General features: G+C 38.6%; 1 protein-coding gene across 7 annotated transcripts in view; it reads right to left on the reverse strand.

Annotated features, from left to right (window-relative positions):
• il34 (interleukin 34) overlaps positions 1-22,530 on the reverse strand; it is a 261,834-nt gene that overhangs the window by 30,963 nt on the left and 208,341 nt on the right. For all 7 annotated transcript variants that reach the window (XM_062036122.1, XM_062036121.1, XM_062036120.1 and 4 more), the window contains 3 exons: positions 19,644-19,721; positions 19,469-19,546; positions 7,683-7,790 (listed from right to left, as the gene is read on the reverse strand). In XM_062036122.1, the coding sequence (XP_061892106.1) occupies positions 7,683-7,790; positions 19,469-19,546; positions 19,644-19,721 (264 nt within the window). The remainder of the gene's footprint in view (positions 1-7,682; positions 7,791-19,468; positions 19,547-19,643; positions 19,722-22,530) is intronic.

Here is a 22,530-nt window from a genome sequence, read left to right on the forward strand (position 1 = left end):
TTGTGGTCTGGGGATGGGGCATGGACAGCGTGCAGGGCTGGGATGAACACTGTTACATTATACGGAAAAACGTGGAATAGAAAGATAATTTAGTTGTGGTAACGGTTTTATGTGATTCAAACATGCTTAACACACGTTGGCATGTGCACATTTCAACGTGTCTGAGAAGGAGTAGGAAGAAGCAGAGCTTGTTTTGTCCTCCTTCTTTGTGTCTCAACAATTCCTGATACAGTGGTAACTCAACTTAAATGCCCTAACTTAAAGGCCTACTGAAAGCCACTACTACCGACCACGCAGTCTGATAGTTTATACATCAATGATGAAATCTTAACATTGCAACACATGCCAATACGGCCGGGTTAACTTATAAAGTGACATTTGAAATTTCCCGGGAAAATTCCGCTTGAAAACGTCGCGGTATGATGACGTATGCGCGTGACGTCACGAGGTCAAAGGAAGTGTTTGGACCCAATTCAAATACCTCTGTTTTCTTCGACAAAATTCCACAGTATTCTGGACATCTGTGTTGGTGAATCTTTTGCAATTTGTTTAATGGACAATGGAGGCTGCAAATAAGAAAGTTGTAGGTGCGATCGGTGTATTAGCGGCTGGCTGTAGCAACACCAACACCAGGAGGTTGTGTTGTGTTTTGAGCAGGATAGCAGACGCACTACGGTGAGTACAGCTTTGGCTTCCAAACATTTGATCGCTTGCCCGTACGTGCGTGTCGATATGTGCATGTCACGTACGTAACTTTGGGGAAATATATGTTTCTTGCCGACTCTGATGGCGGCCGGGGTGTCGTCAAAAGCGTACAAAGCCCGCCGCCGCATCTAAGTTAGCTTCTATTTTTAGCTTCGCAAAGCTGAAAATTATTAACCATGTATTTACATGTTCATGGTTTAATAGTATTGTTGATCTTCTGTCTATCCTTCCAGTCAGGGTTTTTTTTAATTTAGTTTCTATCTGCATGTGAGACTGATGCTATCACGTTAGCTCCGTAGCTAAGTTAGCTTCAATTTTTTTAGCTTCGCCAAGCTGAAAATTATTAACCGTGTATTTACATGTTCATGGTTTAATAGTATTGTTGATCTTCTGTCTATCCTTCCAGTCAGGGTTTTTTAAAATGTTGTTTCTATCTGCATTTGAGCCTGCTATCACGTTAGCTATGTAGCTAAGTTAGCTTCTATTTTTTTAGCTTCGCAAAGCTGAAAATTATTAACCGTGTATTTACATGTTCAGTCACTGTGAATGTCCATTTCGCGTTCTCGACTCTCATTTTCAAGAGGATATAGTATCTGAGGTGGTTTAAAATACAAATCCGTGATCCACAATAGAAAAAGGAGAGAGTGTGGAATCCAATGAGCCAGCTTGTACCTAAGTTATGGTCGGAGCGAAAAAAGATACACCCCACACTACACTGTAGTCCTTCAGTCTAAAGTTCTTCATCCACGAATCTTTCATCTTCGCTCAAATTAATGGGGTAATCGTCGCTTTCTCGGTCCGGATGTCTCTCGCTCCATTGTAAACAAAGCGGAATTGTGAGGAATCCTTTGTCTTGTGACGTCACGCTACTTCCGGTAGGGGCAAGGGTTGTTTTTATCAGATACCAAAAGTTGCGATCATTATCGTCGTTGTTCTATACTAAATCCTTTCAGCAAAAATATGGCAATATCGCGAAATGATCAAGTATGACACATAGAATGAATCTGCTATTCCCGTTTAAATAAAAAAATTTCATTTCAGTAGGCCTTTAAAGGGGTTAGGTCGGGGGTCTGCAACCTGCAACCGTAGTGGCTCCCTGGAGCTTTTTCAAAAATGCATGAAAATAGAAAAAGAGGGGAAAAACTATATTTTTGTTTTAATAGAGTTTCTGTAGGAGGACAACATGACACAAAACTTTGTTTTTATATGGCAACTACACAAAATATGCAATATTTACCACATAAAACATTTTAAAGTGAAATATTTGAACTAATTGGAGCTTTGAAAATAATTAATTGTAACATGGATTTTTTTGTCTTTTTTTTTTTTTGAGCAGTGGCAAAAAAATAAAAATAAAGAAAGACAAAAGAAAAAAAAACAGCCTGCATGGCAGCTTTATGTCAACATTGCAACTTTTTCTCCTTAGATTTCACCTCATTCCACTTTTTTTAATGTTCATTTTTATTTTTTGCAATAGCATTTCCAGAATGTGTGGCGGGCCGAACACAATTAGCTGCGGGCCGCAAATGGCCCCCGGGCCGCACTTTGGACACCCCTGACTTAAATTGATTCATGATACAGATATATACTATCATCATAATACAGTCATCACACAAGATAATCATCAGAGTATATACATTGAATTATCTACATTATTTACAATCCGAACTCACCGTAGTTTGTTGACATGTGTAACTTTCTTCAACAACGCCACAGAAAGACATATTTTATGCCACTCACTGTTTGTCTCATTTTGTCCAACAAACTTTTTATGCTGTGCGTGAATGCACAAAAGTGAACTTTGTTGGTGTTACTGACTTGTGTGGAGTGCTTTTAGGCATATTTGGTCACCGCATGACTGCAAGCTAATCCATGCTAGCATGCTATTTAGGCTAGCTTTATGTACGTATTGCATCATTATGCCTCGTTTGTAGGTATATTTGAGCTGATTTAATTTCCTTCACTTATGTCCTCTGTGTATTTAATTGATATTTGCATGTCTCATGACATATCTGTATGTAATACTGGCTGCATTTCTCATAGTTGTTTGTGTGTCATGTTGTTCCAGACCACAGCAAACGTAACTTAGTTTGCATAGATGGTAATAAATCCACTAGAACATGGGTCACCAACGCGGTGCCCGTGGGCACCAGGTAGCCCGTAAGGACCATATGAGTAGCCCGCTGGCCTGTTCTAAAAATAGCTCAAATAGCAGCACTTACCAGTGAGCTGCCTCTATTTTTTTAATTGTATTTATTTACTAACAAGCTGGTCTCGCTTTGCCCGACATTTTTAATTCTAAGAGAGACAAAACTCAAATAGAATTTGAAAATCCAAGAAAATATTTTAAAAGACTTGGTCTTCTTTTGTTTAAATAAATTCATTAATTTTTTTTACTTTGCTTCTTATAACTTTCAGAAAGACAATTTTAGAGAAAAAATACAACCTTAGAAATGATTTTATGATTTTTAAACACATATACCTTTTTACCTGTTAAATTCCTTCCTCTTCTTTCCTGACCATTTAAATCAATGTTCAAGTAAAATTTATTTTTTTTATTGTAAAGAATAATAAATAAATTTTAATAAAATTTTTCATTTTAGCTTCTGTTTTTTCGACGAAGAATATTTGTGAAATATTTCTTCAAACTTATTATGATTAAAATTTAAAAAAAAAATTCTGGCAAATCTAGAAAATCTGTAGAAATCTTATTTAAAAGTCTTTTGAATTTCTTTTAAAAAAAATGTCTGGAAAATCTAGAAGAAATAATGATTTGTCTTTGTTAGAAATATAGCTTGGTCCAATTTGTTATATATTCTAACAAAATGTAGATTGGATTTTAACCTATTTAAAACATGTCATCAAAATTCTAAAATGAATCTTAATCAAGAAAAATTACTAATGATGTTCCATAAATTCTTTTTTAAATTTTTTCAAAATGATTCGAATTAGCTAGTTTTTCTCTTCTTTTTTTCGGTTGAATTTTGAATTTTAAAGAGTCGAAATTGAAGATAAATTATGTTTCAAAATTTAATTGTCATTTTTTTCGTGTTTTCTCCTCTTTTAAACCGTTCAATTAAGTGTAAATATCATTTATTATTAATAATAACATAGAGTTAAAGGTAAATTGAGCAAATTGGCTATTTCTGGCAATTTATTTAAGTGTGTATCAAACTGGTAGCCCTTCGCATTAATCAGTACCCAAGAAGTAGCTCTTGGTTTCAAAAAGGTTGGTGACCCCTGCACTAGAAGAAGACAGCCCGCCATTTCCTTTAACTTGGACACACATCTATACCTTTGGCCGTTCTAAGACAGTAATGTTGTAAAAATGGGTAGAACAAATGTTACATTTCAACATTTCTGGCAACAAAGATTCGTGTCAGCCTGCAACACATAGTCATTTTGATAGTAAGCTAATATAGACACTTATATCATGCGTTGACTTCATTATAACACTTAAGCTTTTAATTTTTGTGGCTCCAGAGAGATTTTGTAGTCGTTGTATTTTTGGTCTAATATGGCTCTTTCAACATTTTGGGTTGACGACCCCTGGGCTAAGTGTAACATTTACACCATGGATCACCAACGCGGTGCCCGTGGGCACGAGGTAGCCCGTAAGGACCATATGAGTAGCCCGCTGGCCTGTTCTAAAAATAGCTCAAATAGCAGCACTTACCAGTGAGCTGCCTCTATTTTTAAAATTGTATTTATTTACTAACAAGCTGGTCTCGCTTTGCCCGACATTTTTAATTCTAAGAGAGACAAAACTCAAATAGAATTTGAAAATCCAAGAAAATATTTTAAAAGACTTGGTCTTCTTTTGTTTAAATAAATTCATTAATTTTTTTACTTTGCTTCTTATAACTTTCAGAAAGACAATTTTAGAGAAAAAATACAACCTTAGAAATGATTTTAGGATTTTTAAACACATATACCTTTTTACATTTTAAATTCCTTCCTCTTCTTTCCTGACAATTTAAATCAATGTTCAAGTAAAAAAAAATTTTTTATTGTAAAGAATAATAAATAAATTTTAATAAAATTTTTCATTTTAGCTTCTGTTTTTTCGACGAAGAATATTTGTGAAATATTTCTTCAAACTTATTATGAATAAAATTCAAAAAAAAAATTTCTGGCAAATCTAGAAAATCTGTAGAATCAAATTTAAATCTTATTTCAAAGTCTTTTGAATTTCTTTTAAAAAAATTCTGGAAAATCTAGAAGAAATAATGATTTGTCTTTGTTAGAAATATAGCTTGGTCCAATTTGTTATATATTCTAACAAAATGTAGATTGGATTTTAACCTATTTAAAACATGTCATCAAAATTCTAAAATGAATCTTAATCAAGAAAAATTACTAATGATGTTCCATAAATTCTTTTTTAAATTTTTTCAAAATGATTCGAATTAGCTAGTTTTTCTGTTCTTTTTTTCGGTTGAATTTTGAATTTTAAAGAGTCGAAATTGAAGAAAAACTATGTTTCAAAATTTAATTGTCATTTTTTTCATGTTTTCTCCTCTTTTAAACCGTTCAATTAAGTGTAAATATCATTTATTATTAATAATAACATAGAGTTAAAGGTAAATTGAGCAAATTGGCTATTTCTGGCAATTTATTCAAGTGTGTATCAAACTGGTAGCCCTTCGCATTAATCAGTACCCAAGAAGTAGCTCTTGGTTTCAAAAAGGTTGGTGACCCCTGATTTACACAGATGCCTAGAGGGCGCTAACCGTCCAATGTATTTGAAGCGTTAAAAATCCTGCCCTCTTACTTCTAATGACGTGATTTTGTACGTTCGTAACACATGCACGTGCATTAGCTATGGGTGTTGTTAGCTAATGATACCAATTTGGAAAGTTAGTATTAGCTGTAATTGAGTGTATATTCCATCATAGTGATTCCCTTAAGTGGTACACGGGCTTTCCCGTCCTGGGCATGACGTTAAAGTGCATCCGGCAGTGGAGGCTCCTCTATGGGGTCTTGGGGCACTAGGAGGTTAACCCCTTTACTACTGTTACCCCAAGTGGCCCTTGGCAAAGGCCTAGTACCTGACTGCCCCCTAGCCAGGGATACGGTGAAGACCTCAACGGCGGAGCAGGCGGAAGACGTAGATTTAAGAACTACCACAACGTCTGCGATGGCGGAAGAAGGCTGCAGCAGAAAAGGGTCCCCAGTCGTCTTGGACTCCATGCCACTAAACTAACGATAAAAGGTATAACGCTAAGACACCCTCAGGAAGAAGTATCATCCCTGCAGGACGAGGAATAGCTAAACATGCTTCACTACACACCGTAGCTCACCGGCGTCACAATGTAAACAAACGCCATGGGTGGATCCACACCTAACATCCACTGTAATGATACCAAGTACAGGAGCGTATCTAGTCGATACTACTATGATTCCATTAATATTTTTCAGCATCACAAAATCTTTTTTTTGTTTAAAAAAAAAAAGTATATAATATTTATAAATATGTCCCTGGACACATGAGGACTTAAATTATGACCATTGTATGATCCTGCAACTACTTGGTATTGGATCGATACCCAAATTTGTGGTAAAACTCATGTAAAGTATCCAAACAACAGAAGAAAAAGTGATTATTACATTTTAACAGAAGTGTAGATAGAACATGTTAAAAGAGAAAGTAAGCAGATATTAACAGTAAATGAACAAGTAGATTAATAATTAATTATCTACCACTTGTCTTTAATAATTTTGACAAAATAATAGAATGATAAATGACACAATATGTTACTGCATACGTCAGCAGATTAATTCGGAGCATTTGTTTGCTTACTTCCTAATAAAAGACAAGTTGTCTCGTATGTTCACTATTTTATTTAACCTCTTAAGGCCCAAGCTGTTTGTTTACATGCTTTTTTTATTTCTCTTTGCTATTTGGGCTTATTGGACCATAATTAGAATAAAACTAAAAATCAATTTTTGATATGATGTTCTTAGTCCATAAGTACACAAATGTGTACTTCATGTGTAGTGACATGCTAATTTTTTTTGTACACTTTTTTTTCCTCCAAATTCCTTTGTATGTTATACTCTTCTGACGCCACTAGATGGCAGTATAAGTGTCCATATGTCAGCATAATACCCCAATTCAGCAGTGTACACGATTTTGGAAATACGAGCTAAAAGGTGCTGTCCACGCATGTGGCCACTAAGGCCTTTAGATTAAGGACAAAACTGCAATAAGAAACATATGTTTAATGTACCCTAAGATTTTTTGTTAAAATAAAGCCAATATTGACATTTTTTGTGGTCCCTTTTATTTAGAAAAGTATCGAAAATATATATATATATATATATATATATATATATATATATATATATATATATATATATATATATATATATATATAAAATATATATATATATATACATATAAATATATATATATATATATATATATATATATATATATATATATATATATATATATTTACACACACACACATATATATATTTATATAAGTATATATATATTATATCAATCAATCAATCAATCAATGTTTATTTATATAGCCCTAAATCACAAGTGTCTCAAAGGGCTTTACAAGCCACAACGACATCCTCGGTACAGAGCCCACATACGTACATACATACATATAACTATATATATATATATATATATATATATATATATATATATATTAGGGTTGTCCTGATACCAATATTTTGGTGTATTTTGATATTTTCAATTTTTCGAACACATTAAAGTCAAATCCTGAATCAATCATAAAAAAGGTCACATTTAATTCCCTGATAATGACTGTCTTCCAGTCTTCTGGGTCAGTTCCCCTAATCATTGTGAATATTTATAAATAGGGTCAATGTGACATCCATTGCCTGCAAATGATCCTTTAAGCCTTGCGTTCCAGGGCCAATTGAATTACGTGTCCTTCATTGAAAGAGCCACTTAATACAGATGTGGTGCAGAAGCATGACCTCTGCCTTACCTCCGCAGGATGCGACTGTACAAAGACTCCTTCGGTGTCTTTCAATCGCCTCTCCAACTCTGCAGTGTAAGGACGGGAAGGATGTCTCTCTGGCAGCACTCGAATAATCTGTGAATTATAATCATACTCCAAACATTAATAACAATCATTGGTGTCATGATCGGCGTGAGCGTTTAGAGCAGGGGTCACCAACCTTTTTGAAAGCAAGAGCTACTTCTTGGGTACTGATTAATGCGAAAGGCTACCAGTTTGATACACACTTAAATAAATTGCCAGAAATAGCCAATTTGCTCAATGTACCTCTAACTCTATGTTATTATTAATAATTAATGATATTTACACTTAATTGAACGGTTTAAAAGAGGAGAAAACACGAAAAAAATGACAATAAAATTTTGAAACATAGTTTATCTTCAATTTCGACTCTTTAAAATTCAAAATTCAACCGAAAAAAAGAAGAGAAACACTAACTAATTCGAATATTTTGGAAAAAATTAAAAAAAGAATTTATGGAACATCATTAGTCATTTTTCCTGATTAAGATTAATTTTAGAATTTTGATGACATGTTTTAAATAGGTTAAAATCCAATCTACACTTTGTTAGAATATATAACAAATTGGACCAAGCTATATTTCTAACAGAGACAAATCATTATTTCTTCTAGATTTTCCAGAACAAAATTTTTAAAAGAAATTCAAAAGACTTTGAAATAAGATTTAAATTCGATTCTACAGATTTTCTGGATTTGCCAGAATATTTTTTTAAAATTTTAATCATAATAAGTTTGAAGAAATATTTCACAAATATTCTTCGTCGAAAAAACAGAAGCTAAAATGAAGAATTAAATTAAAATGTATTTATTATTCTTTACAATAAAAAAAATAAATTTACTTGAGCATTGATTTAAATTGTCAGGAAAGAAGAGGAAGGAATTTAAAAGGTAAAAAGGTATATGTGTTTTTTCTCTAAAATTGTCTTTCTGAAAGTTATAAGAAGCAAAGTTAAAAAATGTATGAATTTATTTAAACAAGTGAAGACCAAGTCTTTAAAATATTTATTGGATTTTCAAATTCTATTTGAGTTTTGTCTCACTTAGAATTAAAAATGTCGAGCAAAGCGAGACCAGCTAGCTAGTAAATAAAAAAAATAAAAAAAATAGAGACAGCTCACTGGTAAGTGCTGCTATTTGAGCTATTTTTTTAGAACAGGCCAGCGGGCTACTCATGTGGTCCTTACGGGCTACCTGGTGCCCGCGGGCACCGCGTTGGTGACCCCTGGTTTAGACTTTGCTTCACTGTTTGGTTTTGCTCAGTTAAGGCTACAGCTTCAGTAGGAAGGGGATTCATATGCCCCCCATTCGTCATGGTTTACCTGACACATGAAACGTGATGAACTGGGCGGGGGATGCACTATCCACTTTTGCCACATATTTTTATATATATTTGAATATCTAAAAATGTGTTTTGTGTCGGGTTGTACTGTATACCGGTACTAGTATAGTATCGCGATACTAGTATAGTATTGCGGTACTAATGAATCAAAAACGGTACTATACTCTGTTTGAAAAGTGCCGCATGCCGGCGCGCTGTCGTGGCATTGCTGGTTTTACGAGCAGAGGAGCATGTTCGGCAGCGCACAATCACTGAGTACATACAAGTAGACAGAAAGGGGAGAACGGACGCATTTTGGCTTAAAAACTAACGATAAAGGTGAAGTTATAACACTGAAACGCCCTCAGGAAGAGGTGCTTTAAGACATGGCTAGCTAGTTAGCGGCAATGTTTTAGCTACTGCTAAATCAGTAATCCTCGCCTCCACGGCGACAATTAAAGTGAGTTTTTTACAAGTATCATCCCTGCAGGACGAGGAATAATTATGAACACACGTGGAGTTATGTACTTAACAGAAAAAGGTGAAATAACTGAAAACATGTTTTATATTCTAGTTTCTTCAAAATAGCCACTCTTTGCTGTGATTACTGCTTTGCACACTCTTGGCATTCTCTCGATGAGCTTCAAGAAATGGTTTTCACTTCACAGGCGTCATAGTTTTGATGCCTTTAGTGACAATCTACAATGTAAATAATCATGAAAATAAAGACAATGCATTGAAATGAGAAGGTTTGTCCAAACTTTTGGCCTGTACTGTATATATATATATTTTTACACGGCATTAATTTGAATTATTCTCCAGTTTTTCCTCAAATCCTCAGTTCCATGCCATATTATTTGCAGGGAGACCTGCTCAGTGGCCTAGTGGTCAGAGTGTCCGCCCTGAGATCGGTAGGTTGTGAGTTCAAACCCCGGCCGAGTCATACCAAAGACTATAAAAATGGGGCCCATTACCTCCCTGCTTGGCACTCAGCATCAAGGGTTGGAATTGGGGGTTAAATCACCAAAATGATTCCCACTGCTCCCCTCACCTCCCAGGGGGTGAGGGTGATGGGTCAAATGCAGAGGGTAATTTCACCGCACCTAGTGTGTGTGTGACAATCACTTTTTAAGAGGGTAAGAAGACTGTAAACATTAGGGGCGTAAAAAAAAAAAAAGATTTTTGAGCGAATCGCAATTCTCATTTGTAACAAGTCTTAATAAAAAATTGTTTTTAATAAAAATTGATTTATTGTAATTTTTTATTTATTTATCTGTCTTGTCCAGCCACTCGGGCATATCATATAGTTGATGTAGATGTCCATATCTGCTGTGCATATTTACTTTTATTTATAAGTGTCGGATATTTCTCTTCTTGCCTTTTTGTAATTGACTTTATTAAATGTTTGGGTAAAATGTTTTTAAACAAAACCAGTTTTCTTTTAAAGGCCTACTGAAATGAATTTTTTTTATTTAAACGGGAATAGCAGATCCATTCTATGTGTCATACTTGATCATTTCGCGATATTGCCATATTTTTGCTGAAAGGATTTAGTAGAGAACATCGACGATAAAGTTTGCAACTTTTGGTCTCTGATAAAAAAAAGCCTTGCCCCTACCGGAAGTAGCGTGACGACACCGGAGGAAGGACTGCTCACATTTCCCCATTGTTTACACCAGTAGCGAGATTCGGACCGAGATTCGGACCGAGAAAGCGACGATTACCCCATTAATTTCAGCCAGGATGAAAGATTCGTGGATGAGGAACGTGATAGTGAAGGACTAGCGTGCAGAGCAGGACGTATCATTTTTCGCTCTGACCGTAACTTAGGTACAGGCTGGCTCATTAGATTCCACACTCCCTCCTTTTTGTATTGTGGATCACGGATTTGTATTCTAAACCACCTCGGATACTATATCCTCTTGAAAATGAGAGTCGAGAATGCGAAATGGACATTCACAGTGACTTTTATCTCCACGGCAATACATCGGTGAAGCTCTTTAGCTACTGAGCTAACGTGATAGCATCGGGCTTAACTGCAGATAGAAACAACAAATACGCCCCTGACTGGAAGGATAGACAGAAGATCAACAATACTACCAAACTCTGGACATGTAACTACACGGTTAATGCTTTCCAGCGTGGCGAAGCTTAGCAATGCTGTTGCTAACGACGCCATTGAAACTAACTTAGCTACGGAACCTCGACAGAGCTATGCTAAAAATATTAGCTATCCACCTACGCCAGCCCTCATCTGCTCATCAACACCCGTGCTCACCTGCGTTCCAGCGATCGACGGTACGACGAAGGACTTCACCCGATCACCGATGCGGTCGGCGGCCCGGAGACGGAGGAAGTCAAGGTGAGGTCGTTCGGCTAGCGCGTCTGCTATCCTCAAAGTCCTCCTGGTTGTGTTGCTACAGCCAGCCGCTAATACACCGATCCCACCTACAACTTTCTTCTTTGCAGTCTTCATTGTTCATTAAACAAATTGCAAAAGATTCACCAACACAGATGTCCAGATACTGTGGAATTTTGAGATGAAACCCGAGCTTTTTGTATTGGATTCAATGGGCTCCGAATACTTCCGCTTCAACAGTTGACGTCACGCGCAAACGTCATCATATCGAAACGTTTTCAGCCGGAAGTTTGCCGGGAAATTTAAAATTGCACTTTATAAGTTAAGTATTGGCATGTGTTGCTATGTTAAGATTTCATCATTGATATATAAACTATCAGACTGCGTGGTCGGTAGTAGTGGCTTTCAGTAGGCCTTTAAGTAATGTTGGAGCCAAAATTCCTTATTTGTTTATATTGTTTTTGTTTTTATTTTCTGTAATTGATTGTTGGGTTCAGCATGATGAATTTCCTTTGCGGCAGATTGCTCCGCCCACTTCTTGTTAAGAACCAGGAAGTGTTGACAGGGAGGGGACTGTTGCCATGGTGCGGTTACCATGGTAGCCTCCTTTAAATTGGGTTCAGGTGTGAGCATGGGCAGGGCGATTGGAGGACAAACAGTTTTCGACCGTGTTCGTGACGTGGTCGTGTTCGTGTTTGTGACGTGACGTGTCGTGTCTTGCCGTGACAATGCTGTGACAATGTGCCATTCAAGGTTAGCATACTTTATGTTATATAACTTACATTTGATTTAATTTAGATAGCTGGAATAAACGGATTGTCATATCCAAACACAGTTCTACAGTACTGGACATTCTATCATTTACACGCGTCAAACTGGTCAACACAGTCGCCCTCGGTACCAGCCCAAAGGTAAGGGCTGTACAATAAGTCGAAAACTTTAGTCTTCATTCGTTTTGGAAAAGGACTAAGTTTGAATGTCAGTAAGAAGTGGACACTTCATTAGGAACAGGAAGTAAATAGACTGCAAGCAGCGCGCAGTGTGTGCACCTGGAGCGCACACTGGGACGGTGTTCAGCCACAGGCCGGGCTGTTTCGCCTCCTTTGGACCGGGAGAAGAGCGGACGGGATCGTCGTTTGGAGCCAGGAGCGTCGTTTGGAGCCAGGAGCAACGCAGCGACAGGCAGACGGAGGACGCCGTGCTGATCAAGACGGAGGACGTCGCGCTGATCGAACAACAGCCACGGCAGCCGCAGCCCTCGCCGTTTTGAGTGACAGCTGAGCAGCGCTGGGACACGCAACGCTGTTTGAAGTACTCTTTTCGAAGATATTGAACTCTTTTCGAAGAAACTCTTTTGAAGACAAGAACAAAGTAAAGGTATGTAGCGCGCTACACGGGTTAATAGATGGCCATATAATAGTGTGTGCACACAAAGACAGAAACAACAAATCCAATGCATTGGTGGTTAATATTCATTGTTATTTAACCCGTTCGTGGGTACATTTCTATGAGGTTTTGTGCATGATTGCAACCCGTTCGTGGGTACATTTCAATTACAAGGTGGTGTTTTATGATTCCTTGTGCAAGCCCGTTCGTGGGTGAGGTTTGATTTGAACAAATGCAAATTAATAATTGCGGGTTTTGATTTTTGGTGTTTTGACTGACATTAACAAGGTTTCCATATATTTGATTTGATTTTGAATTTGTGGGTTGTGTATAATCATGGATCCTGGAAAAGGCAAACATGATGCTTTGGAAATACATGATCATGCGTTAATGGAGGAGTTAAAGTTAACGCATTCAATTGGTGACACAATTAAAGGTCAAATGGAACCCTCACAGGCTGAATTGTCAGAAATGACTGAAAATCAGTCACAGCCTGCAGACATGGAAAATCAGGTGGACACAAATCAAACATCTGCTGTAAAAAAACGCACAGTGAAAATGACACCAAAGGCTCTACTGATGAGAATTGAAACACTTCAGAAGGAGAGAAGATCCAAATTAAACAAAGCAAGCAACATGCAGAAACTTATCATGGAGAGGATGGAAATTGGAGAGGACAAAATGGAAGTGCAATCGTCTTTCACCAAATATCTCAATGTTGTAAAGGAAGCTGCAAGTGCACACCAATCCCTCCTACCAATTCTACCTACAGAGGACCAAATCAAAAACGACATATGGTACAAAGCCAAATTGATCAATGTACATGAATTTATTGAGCATGTTAACACCTGGATAAAAACACCAACCCTGGAAAATATTGAGGATTTGGAAAGCGAAATTAATCCAAATGACAGCATTTCTAATGTTATAAGTCACAAATCACATGGGAGTCACACACACTCTGGTTCTAGTCGGTCAAGCACCTCCTCAGCTCGCAGACAGGCACAGGCCGAAAGGGCTGCCCTCGCTGTCCGCTCTGCAGCTCTAAAGGAAAAACATGCATTGGAAGAGGAGGAGGAAAGGATAAAAAGGAAATTGGAAGAGGAGAGGGAAAGAATCAGAAAGAAAAAGGAAAAGATGGATCTGGATGCTCAATTGGCAGCTGCTGATGCGAAATTAGCAGTTTTAAAAGCTCCCAGCCTTCATGCTTCCTCCCATACAGCATCTGATGGCATGAGCTCCTACTTACAGAGAACCAAGGAACCACCAGTCACTCTCAACCCCCAGGCTAAAGCACCAGTCACTCTCAACCCCCAGGCTAAAGCACCAGTCACTCTCAACCCCCAGGCTAAGGACTATCAACCCCTCACACAGCAGCAGTCAAGCCAAACTTCACCACCACCTCCACCACAGTCTATTCACCATCCATCTGAGCAACAACAAATAACAGCATGGCAACTACAATATAGGACACCACTTCCCATTCAACCACCCACCTTTTGGCAAGAGCAACAGTCCATGCTTTCACACCCTAAACCCATACAGGTACAACTGCAACCACCACCGTCTTTATCAAAACAGCAGCAGGTCTCTTGGAATACAGTGCAGGACCACAGCCCTACAACCCACATGGACCCCCCTGTACAGCAAACTAACATTTCCCCTCCAACCAATGGCACCCCCACTTTATGTGATTTATTGCACAGACAAAATGAGATTGCAACATTGCAAATGTCGTTGCAAACTTCTCATCTACTCCCACCAAGGGAGATTCCCTATTTTGACGGTAATCCATTACTGTACAGAACCTTTGTCAGAGCATTTGTGCAATGCGTTGAGAAAAACACAAGCAACAAAGGAGACTGTTTGTACTATCTGGAAATGTACACTAGGGGTCAACCTAAAGAACTGGTACGTAGCTGTCAACACATGCCCCCAGAAAGAGGCTATGAGATGGCAAAGTTTTTATTGGAAAAACACTTTGGTGACCAATACCAGATAACAGCAGCTTACATGGAGAAAGTGTTCAACTGGCCTGTGGTGAAGTCTGAAGATGTACGAGCTCTGCAAGCCTACTCACTGTACCTTCGAGAATGTTGCACTGCCATGGAAAACGTGCAGTATATGCAGGAACTTAATATGTCCGCTCACATGAAAACTGTAATCTTCAAGCTGCCGTACAAGCTGCGAGAAAGCTGGAGAGTCTCTGCATGCAACATCATGGAAAACCACCATCGCAGACCTCAGTTCACAGACATTGTTGCATTTATTGAGCGACAGGTGAAAATTGTCTCAGACCCAGTCTTTGGAGACATCCAGAATGCACCACAAAGTACAGGAAGTAACCCTGTAAAAGGAATGAAATCACAAGGTAAACCCAAATTCCAAGGTAGCAGTTTTGCCACAACCATTAAAATCGAAACCCCTGATGCGGAAAATAAAACCAGATTCAAACCTGCTCCAAAGCAAAGTGCACCTGCTCATACCACAAACGCCTGTCTTTGCTGCTTTAAAAATCATGCTCTTGACCAGTGTCCTCATATGGAGGAGAAGACCCACAGAGAGAAGTTAACTTTCATAAGACAGAAAGGAATCTGTTTTGGGTGTCTTCATGTTGGACATCTTAGCAGGCATTGTGATAAGCGCTTGACCTGCAAGATATGCAAGCAAAACCATCCAAGTCTGCTTCATATTGGTCAGAAGGAAAGAGCAAGCAACATAATTCCAAACCAAAATAAGGCAAGGGGACCATCTGTGAGTAATGCACAAATATCGCTGCAAACATGTGAACAAACGGGGGCTGGAAATGGAATTCTGTCAATTCTGCCTGTACAGATAAAGTCCAGCAAAGAACACCCAGTCATAAAAACCTATGCATTCTTGGATCCGGGAAGCACAGACACATTCTGTTCTGAAAATTTGATGACCAAGCTCAACTTGAAAGGAAGAAAAACTAAAATCAATCTCCTAACCATGGGCCCAAAAACATCAGTTTCCAGTTACATGCTGACAGACTTAAAGATTTCAAGCCTTACTGGGCAACAGTTCTACGATCTTCCCAAGGTCTACACCCAAAAAAGGATGCCCGTAACTACAAACAACCTCATCAATGAAGAGGAGTTGGCTAAATGGCCATACTTGGATGGCGTCACTCTTCCTCGTATTCAAGCCGATGTAGAGCTAGTGATTGGGACCAACGCATCGAAACTGCTTGAACCCTGGGAAGTGGTGAACAGTCATGGAAATGGACCATATGCCGTTAAGACCCTATTGGGGTGGGTCATCAATGGCAATCCTGATTACAGTAAGAAGAGGAGTTAGATTGGCTGCTCCACTACTACTGTCAACAGGATCTCCATAACAAAGCAAGAGGAGCTGCTGCACAATCAATACAACCATGATATACACGACAGGTCATCAGAATACCAAGAAGACATTTCTAGAGATGACATGAAGTTCATGAAGGTCATGACTGATACGTGCAAGCTTCAAAATGGACGCTACACTTTGGAATTTCCCTTTAAAAAGGATGATGTGTCTTTGCCCAACAAACAGTGCACTGCTAGGCAACGCATACTTAATCGGAAAAGGAGGGAAAGATGCAAAACATCTGATGTCACCCAATGGCGGTACATTAATACCACTCAAATTCCTGCAGACAAAGCCTCAAGAGGAGTTGAAGTGGATCAGGAAATGTTTCGGAAGAAACAGAGGAAGAATGGCCAGCTGATATGTTGGAGTATGGGATCGCAGCGGAGGACCCTGAGAGGTCAGTCGCCTGGATCCTGAAAATGACTCTATTGGAGATGAGTCAAACGAGGAAATCACTAAGTGACAAAGTGGATCAGGAAATGATGCGGATTAAAGCTGCACTAAAAAAGAAGACAAGTCCAAAACATCTCTGACCTATGCTGGAAACGCTGGTTAAGAGAGTATTTACCTTTGCTACAGGAGCGGCAGAGGTGGAGCGAACAGAGAAGAAGTCTCATCCCAAAATGACATTTTGTACTGATCGCAGACAACGCCGCTCCACGTGGCTCTTGGTTACTTGGAAGAGTCACGGAGACTTATCCAGATAAAAAAGCATTGGTGTGTTCTGCTAAAATCAAAACTGAAAAAAACTCTAACTCAAAGATGGTTATTTGTTTATATTTATGGCTCCATTTTTATTTATTTTGAATTGTTCATGGCATCCTGCCCTTCTCAATTGGGGGCCGGAGTGTTGGAGCCAAAATTCCTTATTTGTTTATATTGTTTTTGTTTTTATTTTCTGTAATTGATTGTTGGGTTCAGCATGATGAATTTCCTTTGCGGCAGATTGCTCCGCCCACTTCTTGTTAAGAACCAGGAAGTGTTGACAGGGAGGGGACTGTTGCCATGGTGCGGTTACCATGGTAGCCTCCTTTAAATTGGGTTCAGGTGTGAGCATGGGCAGGGCGATTGGAGGACAAACAGTTTTCGACCGTGTTCGTGACGTGGTCGTGGTCGTGTTCGTGTTTGTGACGTGACGTGTCGTGTCTTGCCGTGACAATGTGCCATTCAAGGTTAGCATACTTTATGTTATATAACTTACATTTGATTTAATTTAGATAGCTGGAATAAACGGATTGTCATATCCAAACACAGTTCTACAGTACTGGACATTCTATCATTTACACGCGTCAAACTGGTCAACACAGTCGCCCTCGGTACCAGCCCAAAGGTAAGGGCTGTACAAGTAATATATACATTTTTCACAGCTGTTTGTCAGCTGATACTCTTATATTGTTCAAATCAGTAACCGGTAGTAAAACTCCTGCTTTTCTCATGGCCCAAATAGTTTACAGTAGCACTATACATAATCATAATACCAGGGCGTCTAGTGAGGGGCATTTTGTACTCCCTTGTCCCAGGAAGAATGCTTTGTGGAAATCTTTTATTTATAGATCTGTATCGCTCTGGAATAACCTGCCTCGAATTCTCACCGGCATTGAAATTAAACAGGTTTTTAAAAGGAAAGTAATATTTTATCTGAGTCTGTAAATTAGTTTGCTTGTTGATGATTTTTGTTTGGTTTTGTATTGTGTAGTTATATTTATATGGTAATAATTATTCTGTGACTGTAAATTGTTTGCTTGTTTGCTTATTGATGCTTTTATTTGTTTCTGTATTGTGCGGTTATAATTACCGTATTTTTCGGAGTATAAGTCGCTCCGGCCAAAAATGCATAATTAAGAAGGAAAAAAACATATAACTCGCAAATTTTTTGTGGAAATGTATTTGATAAAAGCCAACACCAAGAATAGACATTTGAAAGGCAATTTAAAATAAATAAAGAATAGTGAACAACAGGCTGAATAAGTGTACGTTATATGAGGCATAAATAACCAACTGAGAAGGTGCCTGGTATGTTAACGTAACATATTATGGTAAGAGTCATTCAAATAACTATAACATATAGAACATGCTATACGTTTACCAAACAATCTGTCACTCCTAATCGCTAAATCCCATGAAATCTTATACGTCTAGTCTCTTACGTGAATGAGCTAAATAATATTATTTGATATTTTACGGTAATGTGTTAATAATTTCACACATAAGTCGCTCCTGAGTATAAGTGGTTGGGGGCGTGGTTAAGAGGGGAATATATTTAAGCTAGAATTCACCAACTCAAGTATTTCATATATATATATATATATATATATATATATATATATATATATATATATATATATATATATATATATATATACATATGTATGAAATACTTGACTTTCAGTGAATTCTAGCTATATATATATATATATATATATATATATATATATATATATATATATATATATATATATATACATACATATGTATGAAATACTTGACTTTCAGTGAATTCTAGCTATATATATATATATATATATATATATATATATATATATATATATATATATATATATATATATATATATATATTTATTTTATTATACATATAAATAAAAGAAATACTTGAATTTCAGTGTTCTGGAGGCTATCCAGTAGATGGCAGTATTGTCCTGTTTAAGAGTATCACAACATTGCTGTTTACGGCAGACGAACTGCTTTACGGTAGACTAAACGTGACTGCTGTTGTTGTGTGTTGTTACCGCGCTGGGAGGACGTCAATGAAACTGCCTAACAATAAACCCACATAAGAAACCAAGAACTCGCCCTCGATCATTCTACAGTTATGACGTCATTGGGCAGGCAAGCTGTTTATATTGTGGGAAAGCGGACGTGAGAACCGGCTGTCTCCACTCAGGTCCGCATTGAGCTGGAGGGGGCGTGGCCTCCAGCTCCGGCTGAATACCGGGAGTCTCCCGCTAAAAACGGGAGGGTTGGCAAGTATGGGCGGGGGTACACCCTGGACAAGTCGCCACCTCATTTTTTTCCAGTTATTTCACCTTTTTTTGTTAAGTACATAACTCCACATGTGTTCATTCATAGTTTTGATGCCTTCAGTGACAATCTAAAATGTAAATAGTCATGAAAATAAAGAAAACACATAGAATGAGAAGGTGTGTCTAAACTTTTGGCCTGTACTGTACAGATAACAAAAAACAACAACCGTGAACTTCAGGGGGACGTTAAAAAAAAAAAAGGTCCCCTGGGGGGGATTGAGACAGAAAATTCCCATAAATGTTGGTGAATGCTTACCTTTTTTAACACGCCCTGGTTAACAAGGAACCACAGCCTCTGGAAGACTAGTTCATCTAACTCGCCCATCTGTAATTTCTAAGAAGAAGAAGAAGAAGAAGAGGAGAGCACCCGTCCATCAATACACTTTAGTCGCAAAGTAGTAAGAAAACAAGCGACTCGTTCACATGTTTACCATTTTGCTGATGTTTGATAGTTTAAAAAGCTCCTCATGGTGAACTCTGATGGTGTAATTGACAGGAAAGTTGTGCTTCTGCAACACAAAGAAAAACAAAGTCATCATTATGTGCTACAGTTACAGGTAGGGTTGTCCCTATACCAATATTTTGGTACCGATACCGGTACCAAAATTTCTTTCGATACTTTGATACTTTTCAAAATAACGGGGGCCACAAAAAATGGCATTATTGGCTTTATTTTAACAAAAAAATGTTAGGGTACATTAAACATATGTTTCTTATTGCAATTTTGTCCTTAAATAAAATAGTGAACATACAAGACAACTTGTCTTTTATTAGTAAGAAAAAAAAGGCTCCTAATTAGTCTGCTGACATATGCAGTAACATATTGTGTCATTTATCATTCTATTATTTTTGTCAAAATTATTAAAGACAAGTGGAAGAAAATGAATTATTAATCTACTTGTTCATTTACTGTTAATATCTGCTTACTTTCTGTTTCAACATGTTCTATCTACATCCATCCATCCATCCATCCATCCATCTTCTTCCGCTTATCCGAGGTCGGGTCACGGGGGCAGCAGCCTAAGCAGGGAAGCCCAGATTTTCCTCTCCTCTGCCACTTCGTCCAGCTCCTCCCGGGGGATCCCGAGGCGTTCTGTTAATATCTGCTTACTTTCTGTTTCAACATGTTCTATCTACACTTCTGTTCAAATGTAATAATCACTTATTCTTCTGTTATTTGGATGCTTTACATTAGTTTTGGATGATACCACACATTTTGGTAACGATCCGATACCAAGTAGTTACAGGATCATACATTGGTCATATTCAAAGTCCTCATGTGTTCAGGGACGTATTTCCTGACTTTATAAACATAAATTAAATGGGAAAAAAAACGAAAAAATGATTTTGTGATGCTAAAAAATATTGATGTAATCATAGTAGTATCGACTAGATACACTCCTGTACTTGGTATCATTACAGTGGATGTCAGGTGTAGATCCACCCATGGCGTTTGTTTACATTGTGACGCCGGTGAGCTACGGTGTGTAGTGAAGCATGTTTAGCTATTCCTCGTCCTGCAGGGATGATACACGTAAGAAACGTACTTTATTTGTCGCCATGGAGGCGAGATTTAGTGATTTAGAAGTAGCTAAAACACTGCCGACTGCGGCTGGACGTTAGCCGCTAGCTAGCCATGTCTTAAAGCACCTCTTCCTGAGGGCGTTTCAGTGTTATAACTTAATCTTTATCTTCAGTTTTTAAGCCAAAATGCGTCCGTTCTCCCTTTTCTGTCTACACACTGTGTCTGCTTGTAAGTACTCTGTGATTGTGCGCTGCCGAACATGCTCCTCTGCTCGTAAAAAATAGCAATGTCATTACGTGACGACATGCCCGTTAAAAAACATGTGCTTTGTGGACTTGGAGACGGCATTCGACCGTGTCCCTCGGGAAGTCCTGTGGGGAGCGCTCAGAGAGTATGGGATATTGGACTGTCTGATTGTGGCGGTCCACTCCCTGTATGATCAGTGTCGGAGCTTGGTCCGCATTGCCGGCAGTAAGTCGGACACGTTTCCAGTGAGGGTTGGACTCCGCCAAGGCTGCCCTTTGTCACCGATTCTGTTCATAACTTTTATGGACAGAATTTCTAGGCGCAGTCAGGGCGTTGAGGGGATCTTGTTTGGTGGCTGCAGGATTAGGTCTCTGCTTTTTGCAGATGATGTGGTCCTGATGGCTTCATCTGGCCAGGATCTTCAGCTCTCGCTGGATCGGTTCGCAGCCGAGTGTGAAGCGACTGGGATGACAATCAGCACCTCCAAGTCCGAGTCCATGGTTCTCGCCCGGAAAAGGGTGGAGTGCCATCTCCGGGTTGGGGAGGAGACCCTGCCCCAAGTGGAGGAGTTCAAGTACCTCGGAGTCTTGTTCACGAGTGAGGGAAGAGTGGATCGTGAGATCGGCAGGCGGATCGGTGCGGCGTCTTCAGTAATGCGGATGCTGTATCGATCCGTTGTGGTGAAGAAGGAGCTGAGCCGGAAGGCAAAGCTCTCAATTTACCGGTCGATCTACGTTCCCATCCTCACCTATGGTCATGAGCTTTGGGTTATGACCGAAAGGACAAGATCACGGGTACAAACGGCCAAAATGAGTTTCCTCCGCCGGGTGGCGGGCTCTCCCTTAGAGATAGGGTGAGAGGCTCTGTCATCCGGGAGGAGCTCAAAGTAAAGCCGCTGCTCCTCCACATGGAGAGGAGCCAGATGAGGTGGTTCGGGGATCTGGTCAGGAGCCAAGCAGGTAACTGTTCCCACCCCCAAAAGAACTGAAGTCGGCAGTGTGGGAACATTTGCACATTTGTGGGCGGTTGATGTCATCGCAACGCTGGAAGACTGTTCAGATCCAAGGAGCAGTCTTTGGAAAAGTACTTTTAAAAAGTAATTAGTTATAGGTACTTTTTAATAAATCATTACTAAGGCAAGTACAAAACCCAAAACCAATGAAGTTGGCACGTTGTGTAAATAAACGTGATATTACGTGATTAACGTAAATAAAAACAGAATACGATAATTTGCAAATCCTTTTCAACTTATATTCAATTGAATAGACTGCAAAGACAAGATATTTAATGTTCGAAATGAGGAACGTATTTTTTTTGTGGGCAAATAATCATTAACTTAGAATTTAATGACAGCAACATATTGTAAAAAAGTTGGCGGAAGAGTGAGAGAGCTCAATGTGTTTTACATTGAGGGGTACAAGCATAAGAAAAGACTTGGGGTTCACCCAAAAACAGTTTTCTTTATCTGTACTATAAACGGTTGCTCCCTGGTGTTTCGGTTGACTTATGGATACAGCAAAAGGTAAAAGTTCATGGGTCGAGTGGGA

Source organism: Entelurus aequoreus, linkage group LG24 (genome assembly GCF_033978785.1).
Source record: "Entelurus aequoreus isolate RoL-2023_Sb linkage group LG24, RoL_Eaeq_v1.1, whole genome shotgun sequence".
NCBI classification, from domain to species: domain Eukaryota; kingdom Metazoa; phylum Chordata; class Actinopteri; order Syngnathiformes; family Syngnathidae; genus Entelurus; species Entelurus aequoreus.